The 25,002-nt window shown below is 40.0% G+C and overlaps 1 protein-coding gene across 3 annotated transcripts in view; it reads left to right on the top strand.

Annotated features, from left to right (window-relative positions):
- Nucleotides 1-25,002, top strand: part of LOC127968119 (forkhead box protein P4-like) — a 124,448-nt gene that overhangs the window by 43,991 nt on the left and 55,455 nt on the right. For all 3 annotated transcript variants that reach the window (XM_052569029.1, XM_052569030.1, XM_052569031.1), the window contains exon 3: nt 16,565-16,654. In XM_052569029.1, the coding sequence (XP_052424989.1) occupies nt 16,565-16,654 (90 nt within the window). The remainder of the gene's footprint in view (nt 1-16,564; nt 16,655-25,002) is intronic.

Below are 25,002 nucleotides of genomic sequence, written 5' to 3'. Positions count from 1 at the left end.
CCCAGCTTTAGAAACTGTGCTGTGCCATACTTGTTTTATTTAGAAATGCATTAAAAATATCACTTTAACCCAAGTAACCACACTTCTGTTTCGCTTTTGATTGTTTATTGTCTAGTCTAGTGTAGTCTCTTCCTCCAGGCCCAAATCTTTCACCTGGAAGCAGCACAGTGCACCGATACTGGTTAAATACCCTGCCAAGAAGCGCTGGAGCAGAAAAAAGAGTCCCAGCTCCCTCCTTGCAGGCCCACGTTTTCAGAGCACAAAGCACTCTCTCCCTGGGCCCCTCGGGAGCCTGGGAGAAATCATAGGCATCTACAGACGTCAAAGACTCAACAGCCTTTACCAAACAAACAGAAGCCCAGCAGAGTGATGGAGAATGTGAGCAGAGGGAGGGTGAGATGGCGAAGGGGCGAAAGAGAGCGCTGGGATGGGTTTGAGTCAGAGGAACGGAGGCAGGCATCTCAGGGGAGGATGGGATGGTGGGTACGAACAGATATGAGGTAGCCGAGTCAGAGAATGTAAGAGAAAAGAGTCGAACGATGGGGGGAAAGTGGGGCTGAAGTGGTTGGAGAGAGGGAACCAAGGGAGGGAGGGGGAAAGAAAGTGCAACACTGAGATGTGTCAAGAAAGGGCGCCTGGGCCCCCCTGAGGAATGTTCCTTGTCTGCTTCACAACCCCAAGACCAGCAAAACCCTTTGCTTTGTAGGGAAAAAAAGCAAGACAGGAGAGGTAGAGGAAAAAAAAATCAAGAGTGCACACTAGTGGAGTCCTCATAGAATTTCATCCTCTTGTTTCACAAAGCAAGGAATCCAACCAAGGGTTTTCTGTTTTTCAATCCTTCGAGTGTTCTTCACTTCAAATGGTCCCGCTCCGCAGCCCCTCTACAGCTACTGCAGCCTGGGCAGGGGGAAATAGCCCTGACAGTCCCCTCTTCTGCTCTTCGTTTCTTTAATAGGGAAGTCTTATCTCTCTCTCGCTCTCTTTTGGGATACAGTAGACCTGTGGTTTCGCGTCAAAGCAACCATTTAGATAGGATGTGACCCAAATGGTGCGTAGCAGGTTACAAAACTTGTTGGGTCCAGACCAGCTCTCTTGAAGAACCCGGTCACCCATTCTTTTGCTACTAGTATGCCGTTTAATATCAAGAGAACCAATTTCCCTTGAAGTTTTCACGGTCTTCAGGGTATATCTCGTCCTGCTATGTGAGTGATGAGAGCGACAATGATCAACAATTCATATAATTGGGTTTTACCCTGATAAAATGGGCAAAACTTTCATAAATTAGTATAATTTCTAAAGATCACGTCTCATTTATAAAACGTGTCTGATAATCGAGTATGTATCATCGAGTTTGATGGAAAATTCAATGCAAAATCATGTTTAAGAAGTGAAAAACTGCTATGAAAATGTTTTTATGCATTATGCTGTTCAAACCAATCGATTCAAATGACATGCTGGTAAACTGCACAGGCAAACACCACCATCATTTTCTTTTTAGAAATTTTACATATGTTTTTTTTTTTTTTTTTTATCCCTATGAAGTTTTATAAAGTTGTTGTTGTTGTAGGAAAGTCTTTCTTTTTGAGTCTCTGGCCAAGTTTAACACTAAATGCCTGATTCCTGTAAAGACCTGATGCTCCGGAACTTCTTTCAGATCAGTTTTGACAACTTCTGAGTTTTGGGTTAAACTCTCGAGGAGTGAGAAGGAGTGAGAAGATGAGCAACTGCTTGCCTAATTAGTGGAGAGCTGAGAAAGAGCGGTGCAGAACGGAGATGTGAAACACACCAGAGAGAGAAACAGACAGTCAGACTTCTCCTTTAGGCACAGACAAACACTGACAGCTTGACATTGGTTATGGTTTGGAGCTGATGCATATGGAGACCACATCGTTGTAAAGCTCAGGCTCTTTTGATCAGATGGTCTACAGACAGGAGATAGCAGATTATTTTACTGTCTCTCTCACTTCCTCTTCTCTTTCCCCATTCACTTTACATTTAAGTCTTTAACTTTTTGGGAAAATAGATTTGTGTTGACAAGTACTGGGTCACGGTGGTCAACTTTCTTACATATATTAGATGAATATGTTTAGTTTTGTGCATTTACTTTAATGGTTTCGGAAATGGGATTCATCAGTACATTGAAAGACATTTGAACATTTTATGAATTGTATTTACTGTCATTTATATAAGTTATTTTATTAAATATTCAGTATACTATTACTTTTAATAATAACAATTATACATATTTAATATATATTTAAATAACTATAACTTTTTGTAATTTTATAATTAGATCATAACTTCTCCTATTTCTATGTTCTCTCACGTCTGACATTTTGTCTTCCTGTAGTCATTTTATCATAACCGACCCCCACTTTTTATGTTATCACAACTCAGCATTACTCATGTCCGTGCTCGTGTGACTTTTGCTTTACTCTTTGTTTTCTCTGGCACCATCCACCATTAAGAGGCCATAATGGAGTCTGTAAATTGGTTGTAATGGTAGCTTTAATTAAACTGTCCACAGCGCAGATGGAAAGAGCGGATAAAGGCATATAGATCTCAGATGTCTGGACAGATAGGTCATATTGAGTTGGCTATCCTGATGGCAGATCATAGGTACCTGTAAAGGCAGTCTAGACGCTCTAATTGGGTTTCTGCGTGTGAAATGCTAAGCACGGTGAGATAGGAAGTTTGGCCGCTTTGACAGTCAGGGTGTTTGGCCTCTCTCCCGTCTCATTACCATCAGGAACGGCCTTCTGTTCAGCACTTGGTGGACAGTAATGGCCATATCACGTCCTTCGTGTGAAATGAAGCTCATTTGACCAGTTGCAGCCCATCGTGTCGGCAGTCTCGAGGCCTCGGGCCCACTTGCACGAACAGATCCGCTCTTTCTCATCTTCCCTTCAAGCGGCTTAAGTCTAACGAACAAAAACGGAGGGAAAGGGGAGGGGGAGACTTAAATACAGGGATCATATCCCTTTTAGACAAGGATGCTAGGTGATGGGGGCCAGGCCAGAAGCCAGCTTAATAACATCCAGTAAATTGAACATTGTCAGCCCATTGAAAGGTGTCATCGCTTAAAAGCATTCCGCACGTTTAATTGTGGCCTGTCTCATTGTATGGAGGTCAGTGTAAAAGAAAGGTCAAGCTGGGTCACGAAACGCTGGTGGTGACCGAGATGCAAGGGTGAGGGGTTTTGGGTGGAGTGTTAAGGAAGGGTAGTTGCCTAGCATCTGTGGAAAACCTCAATAGATGCTGCAGCAATACAAAAAAGACCTCCGGCGTGCTGGCTTCCTGTAGTACTATTGAAAAGTTGGTCTGGCTTTGAGCTTCTTACACGGTTAAGAAAGTATTTGAGAGGACTTTTCTTTACTTGTTTTGTTGTGTTCCCTCCAAGCTCACGGAATGAAGAATAAATGCTCTTTAAAAAGTTGATTTAGCTGGATAACGTAACTTGATAACTAAAGTTTTTGTTCTGGTAAAAGTTATCATTTCATTTGATTTTAATCAAAGTCGCTCTCTAGTATTGGTAACGCACATTTCCATAAGGAAAGGCTTATACGAAGCGTAATGTATTTCACATGTGTTCAGAGATATTTCATATTCTTCATCTAATGATTTTTTCACACATTGAGTCCTAATTCAGGAATGTGGGAATGTCATATTTATGGGACGATAATAAAACTAATTTATGGCTTTTCCAGAGAAACCTTTGAGAAGGCTAAATAGGGCCGCCGTTAGTGTGCATTTACATATGTGTGTGTGCTGGTATGCTTCTCTCTGTGTGTGTGGAGTCATTTTAAGACAGCTGAAGTTACATTAGGAGCAGTTGTGGCAATGCACAGTCGAATGTTCCTGTATCTATCCAGTGCGTCTGTCTATGAAGAGCATCTCAGAAGGACTGCCAACACAGCTGGGCTCAGATCAGTTCCAAACGTACAGCCAGACCACAGTAGCACTGTCAACCAACACAGATCACTTTACAATAATTACTTACAAACTCATATGGGAATAATTGGGACAAAAACAAGATGTGAAATATGATTTCTGGTAACGTGTTGGTTGAATGAATCAAAGCAGTACATTTATATATTAATTTCTTCATGTCTTTTTTTATTTGTATTTATTTATTATTTTTTATTTATTTTAATTAGAATTTTAGTTTTATTTATTTTAAAGCAAAACATTGGACAAGTGTGTCATTTATTCTGCTAAAAGCAATAAATTACATACATACCTTGTAAAATTATTTTTGGTTTACAAGTCCCTCTATGTATTTTTTTAAAAAACTGTTAAAATGTAAATACATTGTAAATATTAGGATAACATACTTTACAAAAAAACTGTGACTATATATTTGCATAGGACCCCATACACAAAATTCACTGTCACACTATAAAGTTTTATTTATCATTTTTCTCCATCTTATTTTCACTTTCTAACTCTCACAAGCCATTTAGCCTTTTGTTTTTGGCAAACATGCTCAAACATAATAGATTTGCACCAACAAACACTCACTTCCCACTGTCTAAAGTGGTGCCACAAAGCCACCTTTTATTCCGCGCCTGTAATTTCCATGGCCTGGGCAGTTCATAGACAATACTTGAAGCACATCAAGCATTGACCTTCTTCTAGTCACCATGGCGATTATGAAAGATTCTCAGCTGGATACTAATGTGTGGGCATTTGGAGGTATAGCTCCCTCAGAGCTGATTGACAAACCACTGGGGAGGAGAGAAAGGAAGGAAAAGGAAGGGGACAGGGAAAAAAGAGGGCAGGAGAATGGATTTAGTGATTCGGAGAGAGCTGTGAGGAGTGGGAGGGGGAGATTTAGGTAAGAGTTGAAGTGGAGAGGAATTGAGGAAGGATGGAGAGAATGAGGGGAAGAAGGAGGAGGGCAGCAAGGAGGGAATTTCAGTTTGGAGGGTTAGTAAGGCAGAGGGAGGGCTTATTTTACCCTGAGTACACTTCCTACTGGACTCCACATCAGGAAACAGTAGCCATAATGGACGCTAATTGGCATGTGTTTTTGCTGTCTCGGCTTTAATGAGCAAATGAAGTGGAAAGAGAGTAAATCGTCAAGGAAGGATTGGCGCTACTTCTGACTTCTTAAAGGAAAAGTTCCTCTAAAAATTAAAATGGTCAAACCCCTATAACTTTACTTGATTGCATAAAATACAGTACCAAAGACAATTTTAGTAGTCAGACCTTGGAGGTGAATAAATAAAATAATACCATAATAATCATCAATCACAGTATTTGATTTGTCAGTATTAGTTAGATTAAATGTCAATAAAGATAATCTTTCAAGGCATTTTATTGTAATAATGCTTCAAAATATTACTTTTTTTTCTTTTTACTGTATTTTTTATCAAATAAATGCAACCTTGGTGAGCATGCATCTACATAATGGGTTTTATGTTAGGAGTAGCTAGTGCTGGGTGGTATACCGGTTCATACTGAATACTGGTGTGTTTTTCTCTTATGATATGAATTTTTTAAATTGTGTGTCATTAGATAATGTTCAGAATGCGTTTGAGGGGGTCTCTTTTCACTGTGGCGAGGACACAGCTGTATGTGTTACTAAGCGTGAAAGTTCCGTAACAGAAGTTGTAGAACTAATAGAACGTGATGACAGAAGAACTCGTCCACAATATTCACTGACCGCCACACATATCCAGCACCCGCTGCCATAACTGTATAAAATAGGGCATTCTAAGTCAATCCACTGCAGTAGCCCATTTCCTCTCTCAATCTCCTGGTCATGCATGAAAAAAATGCTGTCATATACAGTGAAACTTGTATCATTTAGAAAAATACTGTTATATACATTTTGGTCATACTGCCCACCACTAGGAGCAGCCTAAAATGTAAGTCAATATTGATTGAAAATCTTGCACATTTTCAAACCAAATATGACATGATATTTAAATATGCAAATGAGTAGAATGTATTTTTGGAGCAGCTGGTCAAAATATGTTTCCGTTTCCGTTTTTAAAAATACCTTAGTTTTAGTTCTATGGAACGATAAAGTTATATGGTTTTGATACAGGTGAACTATCCCTTTAACCATGGGGAATAAAAAACACACATACTTACTAAGCCCAATTTCCTTGCCTTCAATGCCCACTTAGAACTTTGTATTGTGCTGTGTAATGCAGAGGCCTAACCTTACGCCATCCCAGAAGCCCCCGCTCTGTGCTCGGGATAAGAGACCCCTCCTCTCTCCATCTCTGTCCTCCCAACGGCCCTCTCCAGGCTCCAAAAATGGAGAACCCCCAGGGGCAACAAAAAGAAGATGAAGAAAAAAGCAAAAGAAATATGCGCAGCACCACTCTCAAAGTTGTTGCCCTGGTAACTGGTGAGGGCGAGGGACTGCAAACAATGAAGCCAGATCCCTTTTTAAGTGTTGCTAATTAGCTTGCCTCCGCTTGCTCTTTGTGTTTGCCATCTTAAAAGAGACTAAAGTCAACAGGGAGAGGCGTTGGGGTAGTGAAGAGAGAGAATGTTGGTCTCTATTTTTCTTCCCCTTAATAGCTAAGGGTGGGGATAGAAGCGAGATGAAGGCTGCATTGTGCCGAGCGACGCGGATTGATGATATAGATTGATGCTACTGATGTAATTGAATATTGATGAAGAACATGTGAAACCTGCAGCTGGTTTGGTTTTGTTAAAGGTTTGCTGAAAGAAAGCGTGTTTGCTTTATCGTATTCACGTGGTGCCATTGTTGTAGAAGATTTTAAGTTTTGGGAAAGGACAAACGCCGTCGGCATTTGTGCTTAAAGACACTAAATGAGTCCTCATAGCACTCGTATGATTTATTCCCTCCTAACTCGTCTTCAAACCTCCGCACTCCCGTTTAAACACAGGTGGCAGAAACTTTCTATATGCTGTATGTTCTTTCTGGTTATTTTCTGAAGATCGGTATCGCTTTAGCCACTACCAGGTGTGAAATCAAAATCAAACAAAAAACGTGATCTTTAGTTTTCTTCGTTGTTCTCCAAGCAAGCGGTTTCGATTGTTCCTCTGTTTTAACAATACAATGCATGTGTCTTTTCTTCTAGCAAACTTGCATTTGGCAACATTCCTAGCATGTATTATTAATTTTTTCTTTATTAATAATAACAAAGAAATGCGTCCCATATGTCTGGTTTGGACGGGAAGCCCTGCTGCCAGTTAGTTCTATCCTCATCATGGTCAGTCTGTTTAGCATGTGTTTGTAAGAGGATGGTTTTGGACGGTGTCCCATTGGGTTAGGTCACTGAAGCGGTGCCTCACATTGAACCCCAACACCTTCGTATCGCCCCGAACCGTCCCTGCAGACCAGCTCCAAGATCTTGAAAAGCTCTCAAATATGACAAGACCTTGAAAGTCAATTTTTCCTTATTAGTTTTTGCAGTCCGCACAGCAGAGAGATGTTGAAACCCTATCAAGTAGAACTTTGTTTGGCTGCCAGAAGGGTGGTGTTAAGAAAACCACAGCAAAACTGCCGTGCAATTGCCATCAATTAGCCGGCTGTGCGGCTGCCGAGGCTGGAGGATTTCGAGACGACCCGTATCCTGAACTCTCCGAGCTCTCTCTTTCTCCGAGCTGTCTCAGTGTTGAACTCTTGCTAATGTTGTGGCCCTCAGCACTACAAAGTGAGCTCACGGTGCCAACAACGAGGTAATGATGCCCAGAGAGCCCAGCCATAGTGGATTACACTTCCTCTTTCACTCTTTTAGTATGGGACATGGGGATAAGTTACTGCCGAGAGAGACACCAGGTACATATGAGCTCATTTGAGCCTCTTTCACCATTCAACTTCACCTAATGAGTTCAACAGCCATGCAGTCCACACTAACTTTTTCACAGTTTTCAAAAACAAAATCTCTCTGACATTCAAAACGCTGCTGCTTCTATCGTGTTGCAGCTAATATTTACTTTTTTTCCAGCAGGTTTTTTGTTTTACATTTTTGGGGACTTAGAGGTGAGCAACGCACATCTGGAAAGCAGCAGAGGCAGCAAGTTTCAAACAGGTCCCCTTTGTGAAAAATAGGAAGTAAAAAAAACCAAAGCGGTCAGGGTTTTCAAACATTACAGCATATTTTGAAGTTTTTTGCCTCGCTTAGTTTTATTTTTTTTTATTGACTTGGCTTCAATTCACCCTTTCCTTCTTTTAATGGCCGATGGGAGTCTGCTGTAGACGTTTAAATTTTAAGGTTTTGCCGTAGCCTTTATATTGCGGAAACATTACATTAATGGCAAAAAGGGACAGCGGCGGGTGTTTTTAGATTATTTCGGCATTGAATAATTCACTCGATTTCGCCATTTTCAGATGTGTGTTCTAATGGATCTGAACAAAAACAAATGTGACGAATGAGTGCAAACCGCACAATGGAACAGGAAGTGGCAAATTAAATCCAGCTTGAGCCAAAAAGGAGCAAGAGGAGGGGAAAAAGGAGAGAAATATGGGCTGAAGTGCAGTTTATTTGTAACCCACCGTGAAATTGGACAGCTCTGCAGGCTACGACTGTAATGAGTCATGGGGACCAAGTTAAGATCTACGAAACCTTGGCCCGGGCCTGTAAACCCGATCCCATCGAACAACCCACACCTCGTCCCGTAGCCCGGGGTGGACAGCTGCTAACAGGCCCAGTATGTCTGCCTGAAGCCGCTAGCTGTAGACGAAGCTCATTTGGTCACCAGCTGTGTTGGAGCGTTCCAGCATTAAAATAGATCAAGTCTGGTTCTCAGGCAAACAATAATTCATCCTTTAGTAATTACTGGTGTGGATAGTCTCTCTGGAAAGTTAAGGTCATACTGGCCAGGCCAACACTCCATAAGCGACGGTGCGTAACACTTTCAATCGTGTGGACAAACACATCTGCGGTGGTAGATTCCTCTGGCAGCTGACAGTGATGCATTTGATACATTACAAGCAACCGCTACCGAAAGCCACGCTTCACGTAAATATGCCATTCAGATACAAAGCAATCCCACAAGTTGTCACACTCGTGAGTAATAAAGCGGCTGCCGTCAGGAGTGGCGAAAGGAAAGGAGCGGGCGCATTGTGCGCCTGTAGTTACTCAGGGTTTGAAGAGGTTGTACAAGCAGGTATGATTATTTTTGCCAAATCCCTCACATGAGTGACATTTTGGATGCCAGTTTGCATTACATCCATGAAACTTTTCTTTCATCTCGCCCCCCCCTTTTCTTCTTCTGTTATTCTTATCCAATGCATGCAAGCAAAAACAGCTCAAATCTTTATTTTAAGACACATTACAGGGAGAAAACTGAACTTCCTAATTCCATGAGGATCAAGCCCGAACCACAAAAGAATTAGCTTTTGGAATAGCTTTACTTTTCCTTTAAGGTTGAATGGCACTGGTTGGGGAAAAAAGGGCGCCTTTGTCTTCCTCTCTCCGCTCCTGATTTGGAGGTGGCTATCATGCAGGGTGCATGCTGAACAAAAGCACCCGAGTGTAACAAGTCCCCCTGGTTTGTACCACTGAAAGAAGGTTAAGTTTGGTTCTTTTTTCCCCTTGGTGCAACGCAGGATGTTTTTTTTGTAGCAATGTTCACATTCCAGTCCCGCCTTAAACACCGTTGATGTTGAGTGAGAGGAAAATAAGCTTTGCCTTATTATTTATGAACTGGCATTTTGTAAATTGGAAATATATTCTGTCTTCACACCCTTAAAATAGACTTTTTGTGGCATGTTTGGGTTTGTTTGTAGAGCGTCTGACCACATCTGTCTGTGCGTGTGGTTGCAGCATGAGGTAGGTAACATTACTCAGAAGAGCACACCCTGTTGCTTTCCTAAACAGTGTGAACAAATTACAGAGTACATTTAAAGCGTTTTTTCTTCTTCTTCATTTTAATAGAAAACTGACCTCACCTATTTATGTTTAGTCTAAAATTTCACCAGGAGTTACTAAAATTTGTTAGACCATACTGTGTATTTTTTATTTATAATAACGTATAGGAAAGGATAATCTGTTTAATATCTCAGTTGTTTCTCCCACACCGCAATGAGATATGGAAAGCTCAGATTTTTCTCCTGTGTAACAAAATCTATGATTTAATATAAAAATTATAAAAAATACATTTTTTTTTCCATTTATTTACTTTTTAGTGATCTAATTTGTCTAAAGTCTCCTGATCTTTTGTACATTGGTTGCTTTTTGTTTTCTCATCATGTCTCTTTTTTATTTTTATGTGAAGAAGTTAGGATAAAAAAAGTTGTTGTGTCAAGTCACAGTGTGTGACATACTAGCCCAAAGCAGCTTTGAGTGCGGGTAAATAGAAGCCAGAGTGCAAGTGGAGCATGTTGACGGGTTTATTTAAGAATGAATTAAAAACGCAGTGCCGCGGCCCTGAGGGAGACCACCACTGTTACTTCGTTGACCTCTTCTAAAAGGGTCCTCACTAGCCAACTATAAATTACTGCACATCATATCTAACTCTGATTGGAGGTCACACACAAGGGGGTTTGATTGGTCGAGTGTTTCCAGCAGGTAGATCTGTTTCATAAAGTTGATGTGGGCAGGAACTCAAAAGTTTTGCATAGAATGCAAAGACATTAAACATGATTTCGGTAAGGTCTATTAAATAGCTCATTTCTTTTTTTCTAGACGGCAGTAAGATTGAAGTGAAAACTATATATATTTATTCATATTTTATCTCTTGTTTTAAGAAAAATACCCCAATAATCATTCATGGGATTTCTTGAGAAACTGTTAAACCAGCAGTGCAATCAAACTGTCATTTATATATATATTTTATTATTTTATATACATGTATAATATTGTATTTTTTTAATCATTATAATTAAGGAAAAAATACCCCAAAATCTGTTTTGAAAGAGATAACGTATCTTACACTATGATCAGATTTAGTTTGATTTAGTAAAAAAGAAATTCTCAAATATTTTTCTTCAGACTCTTCTGAAAACTATTCTGAAACATTTCTGTTCACATTAATTTATATAAACTCCTCCTTTGACAAATTTGTATTTTCTCTTCTTTTCCCCCAGTTTCAGTTTATTTATTTTTGCTTTTGTCAAGGACTACACTGTTTCTTACTTCCTGCTTTTTTCTACTCTCCTCTCCATCAGTATCTCCTGAGCTTCTCTTAGCATACAATGGCAGTCTCTCTCTCTCAGTCTTCAGCTCTGGATCCGCCAAGTCCAGTAATATGATTCCCTCTGACCCTTCGTGCCACCCTGCCCCCCCACCACTCCACCATCCACCCACCCACACCCATGGACGGCCCACCGTGGGCTCTGTTTTTCTACGGGGGCGGCTTCAGGGGGACGTTGCAGGCGTCAACAATGGTTCTCTGTCAGCGATGATGGATCATTCCAGCATATGGTGCCCACCTGTCCACGGAGGAGCCGACTTCACTGTTTAGATTTACAGGAGAGAGAGAAAAAGCGAGGGAGCGCCCCGCGTTCTGCTCACTCCCACAAACACAGGCGGATTAGGGCTCCGATTCATCACCTCTGAGTTGTGTTTATTTAAGCAACCTGAGCGTAATGAATAGAAGCTGGGACATCCAGGAAAGAGGCGCGCAATCACCCTTGTTTGTGTGTTTTACCGCGTTGTTTTGGAACGTCCATCCTAGAGCGGCTCAAAAATTTCATCGGCCTTATTATTATTGGACACGGGTACGTCTGCGCGCACGGACGCGACTGTCACAACTTTGCGAGAACGAGAGCGAGTAGTACTACGTGCGTATGCCAAAACGAATTCTTCCCTGTTATTTTCCCATAATGGACCCTCACCCGAGGGCCCCCCTCCTTCCCTCTCTCCTGCAAAAAGAAAAGAAACCCAGTTGTCAGCCATTTTTTTTTTCTGAAGCCTGCTAAAGAGGGGAGGGTGAGAGCCACAAGAAAAAAGGAAAAGAAAGAGGGGGGAAAATAAGTAAGAAGAGGGAGCCCCCCTCCTAAATCTCCCTACACCCACCCTACACCCCCCCCCACACCACGACCCTGCTGAATTAAAAAATGCTCTGTTATTAAAGGCGATGTCAGGAGTGTTGATTTACGGGGGGGCGATGACAAGTCAGAAGAACTCACACACTGTGCTGCTAAGGCCGCCAAGCTGGGCTCTGACCTCTTCACCCTCCCCTTCCCCTCTCTCTCTCGCGCGCTCTGGCTCGTCCGACCGCCCGCCCTGCGCTGCAATAAAACCTGTCTAACTCAACAGCACAATGGAACTGTTGTTGGACCCGGCCATCCGCGGCCTCTCTCATATTTTCTTTAAAGGTGCAGCACTCACCAGCGAATGCCACAAGGCTTTGGGAGAGAGAGAGAGATAAGATGAAAGTAGGTGAGCGAGAAGAAAGAAGCAACTCATGTTCACGTTTGAAATCTGGATGTGTTTTTCACTCCCTACTTAGATGTATGGATGGAAGTTATAAAGCATTTTTTCCCCCTGTTTGTACTCCAAATCTTTTTTTAACCTCCACTGTTCATGAAAGCAATAAAATTGGCAAGTCAGACTCAATAGATTCTCCAGCCACAGAACGGAGCCTCTCCCCTGTTGCTCAGAGAGACTCACCGCCCCAGACACTCTCATTCTGGGCCCGTTTAGTGCCGCCAGTCTCCGGTCCCGCTGCTGAGCTCAGTGCATCATGATTAAGACCAGCCGTACTGACCACTTGTTCATCACTAGGTTTTGTGCCTTTCTCCTTAAAGGAATAGTTCACCCATTTTTTTTCTCTCTCTCCCCATTTCATTCCATACTCATATTATTACTTTTTTTTCAGTGCAGCACAAAATGAGATTTTAGAAAATCCAAGCAGCTCATTTCCATGCAATGAAAACAAGCTCTATATAAAAGCAAAAATAGAAAATATCATTAATATGAAAGTATTGTAAAATGGTCTATACAATTTATGTACTACATTCCAGACCTTCTAATATTTAAAGTCTTTTCCTGACATTCTGTATTGTCTCTCCAGATTTCTTTCAATTTTCTTTTCAGTGCGGAACAAACACCAAAAAGTGATTTATAATGGCAAAAAAAAAAAAAAAAACTTAATAAAAGTTCCTGAAGGTCATTTATAATGGCATAAATTACAAAACATAAAAAAAAAAAATCATAAATATACACTTTATGTATTATATTCCAAGTCTTCTGCTGTTTGATAAATTTCCATTGCTTTTATGTTACTTGTACAGTATTTTTTTTTTCTTTATTTTTGTCATTATAAAACACTTTTATGAAAGTATACAAATAAATCATATAGGCCTGCTTTAATGGTGTTTTTTCATTGTATGGAAAAGAGCTGCTTGGACATTCAGCTCGGCATCTTATTTTGTATTTCAAAAGAAAATGAAATAAGATTGAAATTATATGAGGGTGAGTTAATGGTCCATGCTAGAAAGCATGAGACAAATCTTCGGTGGTTTTAGATTAAAGGGTTAGTTCATCCAAAAATTAAAATTATGTAATTAATGACTCACCCTCATGTCGTTCCAAACCCATACGCCTCCGTTCATCTTCAGAACACAGTTTAAGATATTTTAGATTTAGTCCGAGAGCTGTCAGTCCCTCCATTGAAACTGTGTGAATGGTAAACTGTCTATGTCCAGAAAGGTAATATAAACATCATAAAAGTAGTCCATGTGACTACTGTGAATTTGTTGAAGCATCGAAAATACGTTTTGGTCCAAAAATAAATAAAAAATTACGACTTTATTCAGCATTGTCTTCTCTTTTTTTAATGTGGCTGACACTCCCTCTGAGTCAACTGAAACAGAGCAGAGCTAGATAACGAACATACACGCCCACTTCTGGAACAGCTCTCATTCTCGATTCAAGAACCGGTTGCATCTGTTTCTGTCGGACACATCCGATACGAGAACCAAAGAGCTGATGATACTGCGCATGTGTGATTCAGTGTGAAGCAGACTGACACACAGCGAGTATGAACCAAACTGGTTCTTTTGGTGAGTGATTCTGAATTGATTCTTTGCTAATGTTATGAGCGCGGGTAAACCGAAGGCTTGAATGAAGAGCAGTCAACGCCAATGACGTAATTAGGTCGAGCGCAAAAGAACTGGTGAACCGTTTTTTCGCACTCACAACAGACGCGGTGAACCCTTTTTTACGAACTCGCAACAGACCCGGGAGAGAAAACAATGCTAAATAAAGTCATAATTTCTGTTCTTTTTTTGACCAAAATGTATTTTCAATGCTTCTACATATTCTAACTGACCCACTGATGTCACATGGATTACTTTGATGATGTTTTTATTACCTTTCTGTACATGGACAGTTTACCGCACATACATGTTCAATGGAGGGTCAGAAAGCTCTCTTACTAAATCTAAAATATCTTAAACTGTATTCCGAAGATGAACAGAGGTCTTACAGGTTTGAAACGACATGAGTCATTAATGACATCATTTAAATTTTTGGTTGAACTAACCCTTTAATATTAAAGGCTGTACTGGAAACACAAATTAAGGGGTGGTCCTATTTAGGGGTGACTGCCAAATTACTGATATCACAATCTATCACTATTGCACCCCTGAGCAAGACACTTAACCTCTGGTAGTTGCAGAAGGGGCTGTGCATTAAATTAGTGCACTGTAAATTGCTTTGGATTAAATGTGTGCACTAAACGGCTACCATTTAATCCAGATCAAAGAAGAGTTTAATAAAGTGGTAATCAGTGCGGCAGTTTTGTTCAATTGTTGATCATTGTTGCCAGACAACCATCTGGTCCAAGTTGTCTCTGGTTGTGTGTGTGTGTGCGCGTGTGTCTGTAAGAAGTAATTCACACCACATGCCATCAGTAGAGTGTACTGTATATTCTCAAAGCTAGTCGTAGCTGGGAGGTGCTGCCGGTCACCTTAGCTTATCCAGCCCTCCGCTGAGGTCATGTGAGCAGATGGAGGGGGGTTGTGGGGTTCCTGCACAGCATGTGCGTGTGTGCTCAGTTGCGACCTCAGCAAAAGTAGCAAGTGCTCTTGATGCAGATGGTTTTCATCACACCGACCACTGCATGTTCTCTCTCTCTCATGTGCCGATTGTATTGGGGGCCTCTCGCCTTTTTTGGCCCCCTCTCTCTCTAAACCCGCCACCACCCCCTCTACAATAAAAAAGACAGAGATGTATCTCTCTTAAATGGATTGGCACCATTTATTTAGAGGGTCCTGGACTGGGCTTTGTAATACACCCTCCCACACATGTAGCCAGTAAGTACTTCTGCAATTGATATAATGGTTATTAGCACTAACGGTCTTTTACTGATATCAGATCAGTGCGAAGCGACCATGTTTTAAAGGGATAAAGGGATTCACCCAAAAACGAATGTTCTGTCCTCATTTACTTAACTCATAAGACTCAGTGTCTTCTGTATATGAATATGCATGCTGCTTTTCCCCTCCAACAATAGCAGAGAGTGACCAGGCATTGTGAAGATAAAAAAAAATAAAAATAAATCGGTCTATACATTTTGGCATACATACATTGGCTCTTTTTTAAGCTCTAAAGTCTCATTTAGGTTTGACAGAAAATACCATTAATTCTCACAGTATTCATACACTGACATTAAAGAGTTTGAAGTATTATATTATTATATCTTTTATGCTTACCAAGTGATTTTGCTAAAAAATTGAATTAGTGAATTAGTATTATTGATATTATAATGTTTTCTATTTTAATATATTTTGAAACATAATTTCACTTTTTTGTTTGTTCTTCACATAAAGCTGTTGCATGAATATTTGAATATACTTTATATTAATTTTATGGACCACTTTTATACTACTTTTATGGTGCTATAACCCAACATGAGAATGAATCAATGATAACAGTGGTCATTTCTGGGTGAACAATCCCTGGCAGTGAATTAAACCATAGATCTGCCTTCAAAGTGGGTTTACAGCTGGGGGAAATATTAAAGCTGGCTGAAAATGTCTAAAACTTTTCAGTCTAGGACCTTTTTTTTTTTTTTTTTGGTTAGCATGTACATCTGAGTATGACTCTAATGATTTATGTTTGGTGTCAGGTCATTTTTCTTTCTTCCTTTTTTTTATTTTTTTAAAGAGGGCTTTCCCCCCCTCCATCTTTTCATAAATCAATATTTACTATGTAACCTTCCTCTCTCTCTTCAGGGCCAGGAAGCAAATGTGCATCCTGATGGTGCTCTTCAAAAAGCTTTTTGCCCACTGATTTACTGTTGCCTGGTGTTTTTGTTTTGAGAGGCACATTTTGCCATTGGACCAAAGATCCTGTGCGGGTGCAGTCTAAAAAAAATCGCCTTCGTCTGTTTGTAGGGTAGCAAACCACATAGCAGGCGACCAGATGATCTGAGAGAGCGTGAAAGAAAAGAAAACGGGTGCGGTAGAGTTACAGAATTGTATTTTCCCTCTCTTAATCTGAGGAGAAAGCTGGCTCTGTACAGGAGGGGGCCCCACACACTCAGGTTGTGAACAGGTGGGGCCCACCGTGCAGTGCTAAGTGTATCTCTCCTGTGATTTTGAGGAAATTTAAGCGGAGTGTAAAGGTGTGTGTATGTGTGGCGCTCACCGCTGTGTTGTCTCTGTTTCTCGTGTCCACAGGCCCTCCAGGCAGCACGCCAGTTCATCCTCCAGCAGGCCACAGGACTCAACTCCCCCAGCAGCAATGAGGTCAAACAGAGCCCTGTGCAGGTACGAGTGCCACACACTCACATAACTACATGTATGGATTTACAAACATATAGATACAGGCACATATAATTAACAAACTGATGCAAGCATATTAATAAATAAATCATGTTTTTGTCCTTTGTTATTACTTGTTTTGCTTTACCATTAGGCTTGGGCAGTATATTTAAAATATAACGGTAAAACTTTAGAATAGGGAACGTATATTTACTGTTAATTAAGTAATCTTCTCTTGATAAACTTTAAATTTGCTGGTTACTAATAGTAAGTAAGGTAGTTGTTAAGTTTAGGTATGAGGTGGAGTAAGTATCTAAAATATTGGCATGCTTAATATGGCAACAAAATGGTTATAAGTACTAATAAATAGCCCATATGCGGTTAATATGCATGCTCATGAATTGGTCTTTAAAATAAAGTGTTACCAATATAATGTATATATGATGATTTTTTTGTTTGTATGTTCGAATCAAGCAACATCATGGAAATCATGCTTTTTAATGCGTTTTATTTGTACAATCATTTTTTTTATTCTTTAAGAAAGGTTAATAGTTTTTTCTGATAGAAACTTTTAAAAAGTTGATCATATCTTTCGATTCATTTTCTTGAATCATTTTAAACTGTTCTATTAAATCAATTCAAAACTCAGATTCATTTTTTCATTTACATTGGCACATACAAATGAAAATGAGAGTAAATATTTTGTCAATATATGGACATTGAATAAAGTGGAATATAATTCAATTAAATAACCAATTAAATAAAAAAGATTCAGTATCACCCACCCCTATGTGTCATCATCATATTTTACTTTCTCAGATCTTTGTCTGTTAAAGTTCTCATTCTGCCTGCCCCCCATCCCCCCATCTGTACTGTATTAAAGAGTTGAGCTGTGAATGTGGCTCTTTGTAATGAAGAACTGAACAATGGCACATCTTGAACTTCATTTCTCATTGAGCAGAAGGTTAGCTGGAGTGCACGTTACTTCAGCATCTGGTCACACACACACACACAGTTAGATACAGACATACAGGAATCTTAAGTATAGTGTACAGAGGGCTCAGATCCATATTTTTCACTTTCAATACAATATCAGGCAAACCAACATGCACGACAATGTACAGTGTATTAGTAAAGTGTGTGTGTGTGTGTATGTGTGTGTATATATATATATATATATATATATATATATATACACACACACGCACACACACACACACACACACGTTTTTCTCAATAAATTAGAATGTCGTGGAAAATTCATTTAAGTAATTCAACTCAAATCGTGTATTAAATAAATTCAGTAGTTATAGTAGAAGTAGTTTAAGTCTTTGGTATTTTTGATTGTGATGATTTTGGCTCACATTTAACAAAAACCTACCAATTCCAGTGTGCATGCTTTATCTTTTTGTTCCTTGCTGTCTGTAAGATAAGCTGTCTTCAAGCCTGCCATGTTGAATTGGGCCAGTGGTGGTGACTGCCTGCTTTAGCACACTCGTTTAATGTGACAAGACGCACTCACGTTTATAGCAGAGTAAAACTGAGCTATCACAGTCATGAAACATTCTTCTTCCTGTAAACACAGTTGTAAGGCTAACACAGACTGGCATATAGGTACAGATTAAGGTGCGCTTTTTATTTAGCCTGATAGAGATGGAGGAGAGAGGAAGACAAACAAGGCAACCCCTAATAAGGAGCAGGAAAAGGGGTGGATGCAGTCAATATAAGCTCGGAGGTGAAAAGTAGAGAGTGCAAGTGAATGAACGCGGAAAAGGGGTGTGGGAGAGCCGCCCAGAGTTTTTCAAATCATCAATAATCCAGGAGGAATGCTAGATGACAGTTTGAATGACCGTGTTGAGAGGTTTTCCCTTCAGGGTAATTAACATTATCAAGGAACAGCAGGTTACCTCGTTAGTGGCGCACTCATTTAATTAACAAACCACACTAATTAGATTGAACCCTGGGCTGAAGTTTGCTTCGGTGTGCTCGTTGATCTAAAGAAAAGTCAAAAAGAGGAAAATCAAGGGAACATTTTTCCCACAAGTTGCTTTTTCGTCGATGGCCTTTTTGATGATTGATGTGGCTTATTGAACAGGTTTCGCTCCTTTCCTGTTTAAATTGTAGTGTTTGATAAAGCAAGCATCACTTTTAAAATCGCTTATACTTAGGGGATAGCTCACTTAAAAGGATAATTGACATAAATATGTACTTACTTTCATCTATGGAACTCAAAGAAGATAAAAAATAAAAAAGTCCAAAAGTATGTTTCTTCAGAATATCATGTCTTGTGTTCCACAGATAAAAGAAACCCATAGGTTTGAAAACATCTTTCCCTTCAAGTATTGATTAAACTTCAGTACGTAACTCATCCCATATTGTTTAGGCTACAGACATGAATGATATCTCAAAACATGCAGTTTATTTAGAAGACTTTTTTTTTTAAAGACAAGATTTGCACTGAAAAAAGGCTCTAAAAATATCTAGGGATCAGAGGTGCCATTTGGTGCATTTTTACACAAGAGCTGATCACATTTTCCATCTAAAAGTAGTTACAGAATTTATAGACTGCTGTGTTCTTAGGCTGGATGTTATAAAGCAGTGTTCACACACCATGATTTGATGTGTACTAATGAACTCTATAGACCTCTGTCGACCTATGACCCTCAGCAGAGCCGCAGGTGAGGCTTTTTGTTTGGGCTTCTAGGGAGAAGTCTTTCCCATCTCAGCACAAGGCCAGCCTGAATACTGATAAAGGTGAGCCCTGAGATTCTGCTTTGTAGTGTCACTTCCTCATCCACTGCTCCAGGGCATCAAGCCTCAACCCTGACCCTTCCCTGCCACACTCTCTGTACATTCCAAGTTCTGCTGTAGAGTTTAAGGGACTGTTAACCGGCCCTTGTTTGTCTCGCTGCAAAGTGTTTTCATTACTCTTGACTCTGAAACAAGAAAAATGTCTGGTATGTAGATTTATTTTGTAGTGACGCATCATACCACTTGGATGCTTATCCGAAAAGGCCTTTAGCCATCAAGTGACTCTTACTGTTATATCACCTCTCTTTTAAATCCCAGGGTCTTATTTCAAAAGGTTCTTTATATATATATATATATATATATATATATATATATATAATTTCTAAAAAGCCTAAGGCTCAGGTGTTTGAAGCTGTTGTCAGGTAGCAGGGAACACAGTGCATGCAAGGCATTTAAACTAGTCAAGAAACTTAGCCCTATAGAAAATGGCCGCCTTTCGGGTTGACTCCTTGCAGGGTCTTTTTGAAGATGTGCATGCAGTGTGATGAACAAAGAAATCTTTTGGTGCCTGATAATTAGGTTTTTCCTCTTCATCAACTGACAAAGGAGGCCGAAGTTACATTACAGAGGTTTTTGACTGAATCTTCCAGAACCTTGGTTGTCACCAACAGATTCTTCCCTAAAATTTTATATTTGGCTGTCTCTAGTTCTAGTAGTCTTTGTTTTTTTTTGGGACAGTCAGGGCTAAAGAATCATAGATCGCCACTCTTCTGTAGATGTAAATACAGTATCTACAGAACTATGGTTCAATCTATGGTTATATGTATATATGTATGTGTATATACATTGTGTGTTTGCTGGCTTAGTCTGATTAAAATATTATTATTTTTTATATTATACAATATGAAATATTATAAATTAAAAATTATTGTTTTGTATCTCAATACATTGTAAAATTTAAAATGTTCCTGTGATGACAAGGTGCTCAAGAACTGTTTCCCATGCTGTAAACAGTTTTCTGCTAAATATTTCACTGGAAACTGTGCTATTGTTTCCTGATTCTTCAATAAAAAGAGAGTTCAAAAGAACAACATTTATTTGATCTTTTGCAGCATTTTGTAAATGTCTTTAATGTCACTATTGATTAATTTAATGTGTTTTTGCTGAATAAAAGCATTAATTTATGTTTTTAATTATTATTATTAACCCCAATCTTTTGGTTATGTTCTTTCAGTTTATTTATTTATCGTTTGTTTTATTTTTAATTAGCAGCATAATACAATCCACACTTTTTAAAGGTTCTATTACAATGTATGAGTATTTTTATGTGTGTATAAGGTGATGAAAAGGGCATAGAATTTATCATTATGTCTATATAGACCCATTTTACATGCACACACGTGGCTCCAGTCCCATCTCTGTTGGTAATTGAAAAGAAAAAGTGTCCTCTTTTCATGTATTATTGAGGACCTCGTTTAATTAAAAAAAAAAATGAAAAGACTCATTAGAGACATGCTAATTAGTTTCCTTCTCTTGAGCGTTGATGGAGAGGCTGCGTTGCCAGGGTAGCACTGGGTGATGGGGGCCCCGCATCCGAGATGATCCTATGGAGAGATGAGTGATGCCAGCTGGAACCTCCACCTCTGTGTGGTCAAGAGCCTAGGGGCTCATTTTTACAGCATGAACTTTGAAAGCCCTTTGACCCTAATGAAATTATACCTCTTGTGTTTGTTCTTCATCACGGTAAAACACAATGCAGCACTTATCATGCAAATAGCCACTTAAGACCAGGTTTTGATAAGAATTCTTTGGTGTTTTTTTTTTTAAACCGACACGTAATCAATGGGGAAAAAGACCATCCCTACTGGACGGAGCCCTTTTTCTTGAACTTTTGTTTTTGAAAACTCTCTGTTTTGTCCATTAAGTGGAAATGCTTAGTTGGCAAAAAGACTGTTTTGAAGAGAGAGAGGGTTAGAGAGGGTGACCCGGAATGCGAGAGGCCTGACAGATTGAAGACGGCGAGAGAGAGAGAAAGCGAGAGGAGAAACACCCAGGGCCGCGGTTGCCGTTTCAGAGTTTGGGTTTGAGCAGTGGAGTGTAAAAGTCCATTTTTTGATCTGAAACATGAGTGAAAAGTGTAATGAACGCGGTCGATAATGGGCTTTTATATTTCCGCACCCCAGTCATCTCTTCTGTTGTGTTCCACTGGAAATTTGTTGTCATTTTTATTCTGGGGCAGTGAGGCGTTAGATAGAGCCACAGATGTGTGTGTGCGAGGGACGTCCGCAGAAAGCAAGGGACTAATGGAAGAGGGATATGGAAGACGGAGTGGTGGGGAGATTTTCCACTTGAACTTGCCCGACTCGGGGCACTCGCGCAATGGCAGATTTTCATTTGTCCGAATGCTGTCCGAACGCTGTCAGAGAAAGCGGCCCCCAGACGCCAGCTCTGAACTGGGTGAAAATAAGCGAGTGACAGCCCAGAATTCTCTGCTTCTCTGGAGTCGCTCAGCCCTGTAGCCCCCGGTGGCTGGCGTTTATTACACACCACGAACATAACAACAAGCCATCGCAAACAAAACCAACCGCACTGGCACCATGTAATGTACAAAAATCACGATATGATAAATACCTGTGTGAGGTTATGGGGCTAACTTGGGGGTTGGGGGGGGGGTGTTTTTTAGACAAATTAGCTTGTGAAAAGGTGGCCGTGTGCTCCAGGACCCCTCTATATAGTCTGGAAGACATCATCACAGAGCCACCTGGTAACAGCGCCTGTAGCCTTTCAGCGGGCCTGTTATTAAAATGACAGGCCTCTTTAGCGTCACATCCCGTTCAATAGTGACCCTTCACTCTCCACATGCAGGCTAATATCTTCCAGGCTTTTTGAAGGTGGCGTTGTGACTGCTTTAAAGCTCCACCCACCATGCTAACCCCATCTAGCTTCCCTTATCGTTTCCACCTGAGAAATGTGACCTCTTGGCCCCTCCTGTCAGGATTAAGAGAAGAGAGTTATTCTGGTTAAAATAGTGCTGGCATTTTGTTCTCCTTTTCATGTGTTGATGAACACATTCTGCTTTAGCTTGATGGGGGAAGGGAGTTAGCATGTAGCAGTTTAGCATCGTTGCAAAGTGCATGTGATATGGTGCAGATGAAAGGTGATCATAAGGGTTAGTAAAGAGACAGAGGCAACAGTTTAGATGTATAACTGCTAATGGGGTTTGCTATATCCATGTTATCAAACACTGCTACCAGTTTGCAACATTACAAGTAGTAAGGGATAATGTATATGTGGACATTATCATAAAATAAACACTGACAGAGTGATGCTAAGGGGTCTGGCGGTGTTATTTTGCTGTAATGGCTTTGCATTTTCAATCTTTGCATTTCAGATTTTAAGCAGTTCCTTGAGGCTTTTTCTTGTGGTACAGTTTTAGTAACTCTCTCCTCCATATTTTGTATCCCGAGTCCCTTACCGTTTTTGTTTGGGTACACCCTTCCTCCATCCTTTCTCTCCCTGTTTGCCCCCTGTCTCAGACCCCTCCAAGCCTCCACAATCCCAGCCTTATCCTCCATCCTCCCTCCCCAGAGTTTCCCTCTCGCCTCACGGCCCAGCGCTTGGTATTTGTTTGCGAGGCGATTAATGGCACTGTTGTGTAAATGAGATGTGACGGCTTGTTTACTGGCTTGAGCCCTCGGGCAGTAGACTCATGAGCGCACCCGTGAATAAACTGATCATAATGGTCATCAGCACAGACTGCAGGTACCCTAGTGCAGGAGGAGAGACAATTAGAGAGTGTGAGTTGTGGGTTGCGGTTAGGCAGTCTACCAGTCCTCCATCGCTGAGGTGAGTAATTCTTTTTGATGGGAGTAAACAGCGCTAGAATGTTGTCCCTCGTGTACATGGATGCCTGCGTGTGATGTCTCCTCTAGTCGTCTCCTTGTCATTTTTTTCAATTATCCTTCCCACTCCAGGGTCCCCGCGGTCTGCTGGTGAGCTTGAAGACGGATTGTTGAGACTGACTGACAGTGGTGTTTATATTTTCATTATAACTTTATAAGCCTCCATCTTTCTCCATTTACACTTGTGCGCACACACAATAAATGTTCATATTTGCCATGTTTCACAGCGCCACCTAATGTCAGATCCCCAGCTTTTTTCAGAATCATGCATTTATGTATATTACTCATGTTTTGTGAGTATCACATATATTAAAATAGGGATGCATGATATATTGGTTAACGGTTTATATTAGAAATTCTTATATAAAAGTTGTATTGGATATTTACTGCATTCATTTTTTTTTGGTAATGTTCACGTTGTCCAACATTCATTTTAAATAAATCTTGAAAAACACTAATAATTAAGAGATCCTCAGAAAATCGCTCAATTAATATCTATTTTTATACTGTGCATCATTTTAAGATGCATAAATTCACTTGTAGCATTTAAAAGTTTGTTTAGTTTTTTTTACAAATAAGACTTAAAATCTGCCATTGGTCATAACACTAAATTAAATATCGGTTTATTCCTTTGGATACAATTTTAATATTTATGCATCCTACAAAGTTTGGTGACATTTGGGTTCAAGACATGTCCAAAACTTTGTCGTTTTCTTTTGTGGAGCATTTAACAAATCTTGGATGTCCAAGATGCTCTTTCTAAGACTTTCTAATCATCCTCTCGTTTCTGGCTCACCACAGATGAACAATTGTTTTACTCAGTTGTTATATGACACCCAGTCTTAGCTTTCTAGAAGAACTAAACTCTTCCTGTGTGTTAACCAGGATTTTAGATTTGGATGACCAGAACTATGCACTCTTTACATAATCAAAGTGATTCTTTGGCCACCTTTCAACATGAGCGTTGCTCAGTCGTAATTCATACTCCCAAGTCTGAGCCGAGTTCCCTTGCAGTCTCTAAAGCACTAGACCTCTGTGCTCTTCTCTAAATTCTTCAACTTTAAGGGCCGTTTATCAGATTTCCCCCCTTTATATGGACGAGTATATTATTCCTCTCCAGCTATAAAAAGCCTTTCAAGAACTCAGCCAGACCCAATTACGGCTTTATGGAGCTGATTTGCCACGTCTGTCCAAAGTTTAGTAACATGTTTTTATATGCTTTCACTTGAGGCTCTTTTGCTCACTTTTTCTGCTGCTCCTGTCTGTGTGTGTGTGTGTGTCTGTATGCACCATGGCACTACATGTGATAATTACCCTGTAATATGGAATGGCAAAGAATCCTCTAGAGAATGGAGATGCATTCATCATCTTCCATTTATTTAAATACCATAATTTAGTGTACGGCTCATTACTGGGAGGTTGACCTTTCCCAAAATGAAGATCCTCTATACTTTTGAACTCGCTGCCTTTTTTTAAACATCCTGAAAATGCTAATAGGGATAAATAAAAAAGGAGGTTATGAAGCAAAAGGGTGTAGCCTACTCTATCTATCCCTCCATCCGTCCATCCATAAATCCCATATATGTATGCCATTTTATGTATATAAATTAATATATATTTTGCCATTGGAAAACTTTCCAATTCTAATGTTGTTTTACTACATTTTTAATCAGAAAGGCTATTAAAACATTTCTGTTTTAA

Source organism: Carassius gibelio, chromosome B11, assembly GCF_023724105.1.
Source record: "Carassius gibelio isolate Cgi1373 ecotype wild population from Czech Republic chromosome B11, carGib1.2-hapl.c, whole genome shotgun sequence".
Taxonomy (NCBI): domain Eukaryota; kingdom Metazoa; phylum Chordata; class Actinopteri; order Cypriniformes; family Cyprinidae; genus Carassius; species Carassius gibelio.
This window is presented reverse-complemented; position numbering and strand designations above follow the sequence as displayed.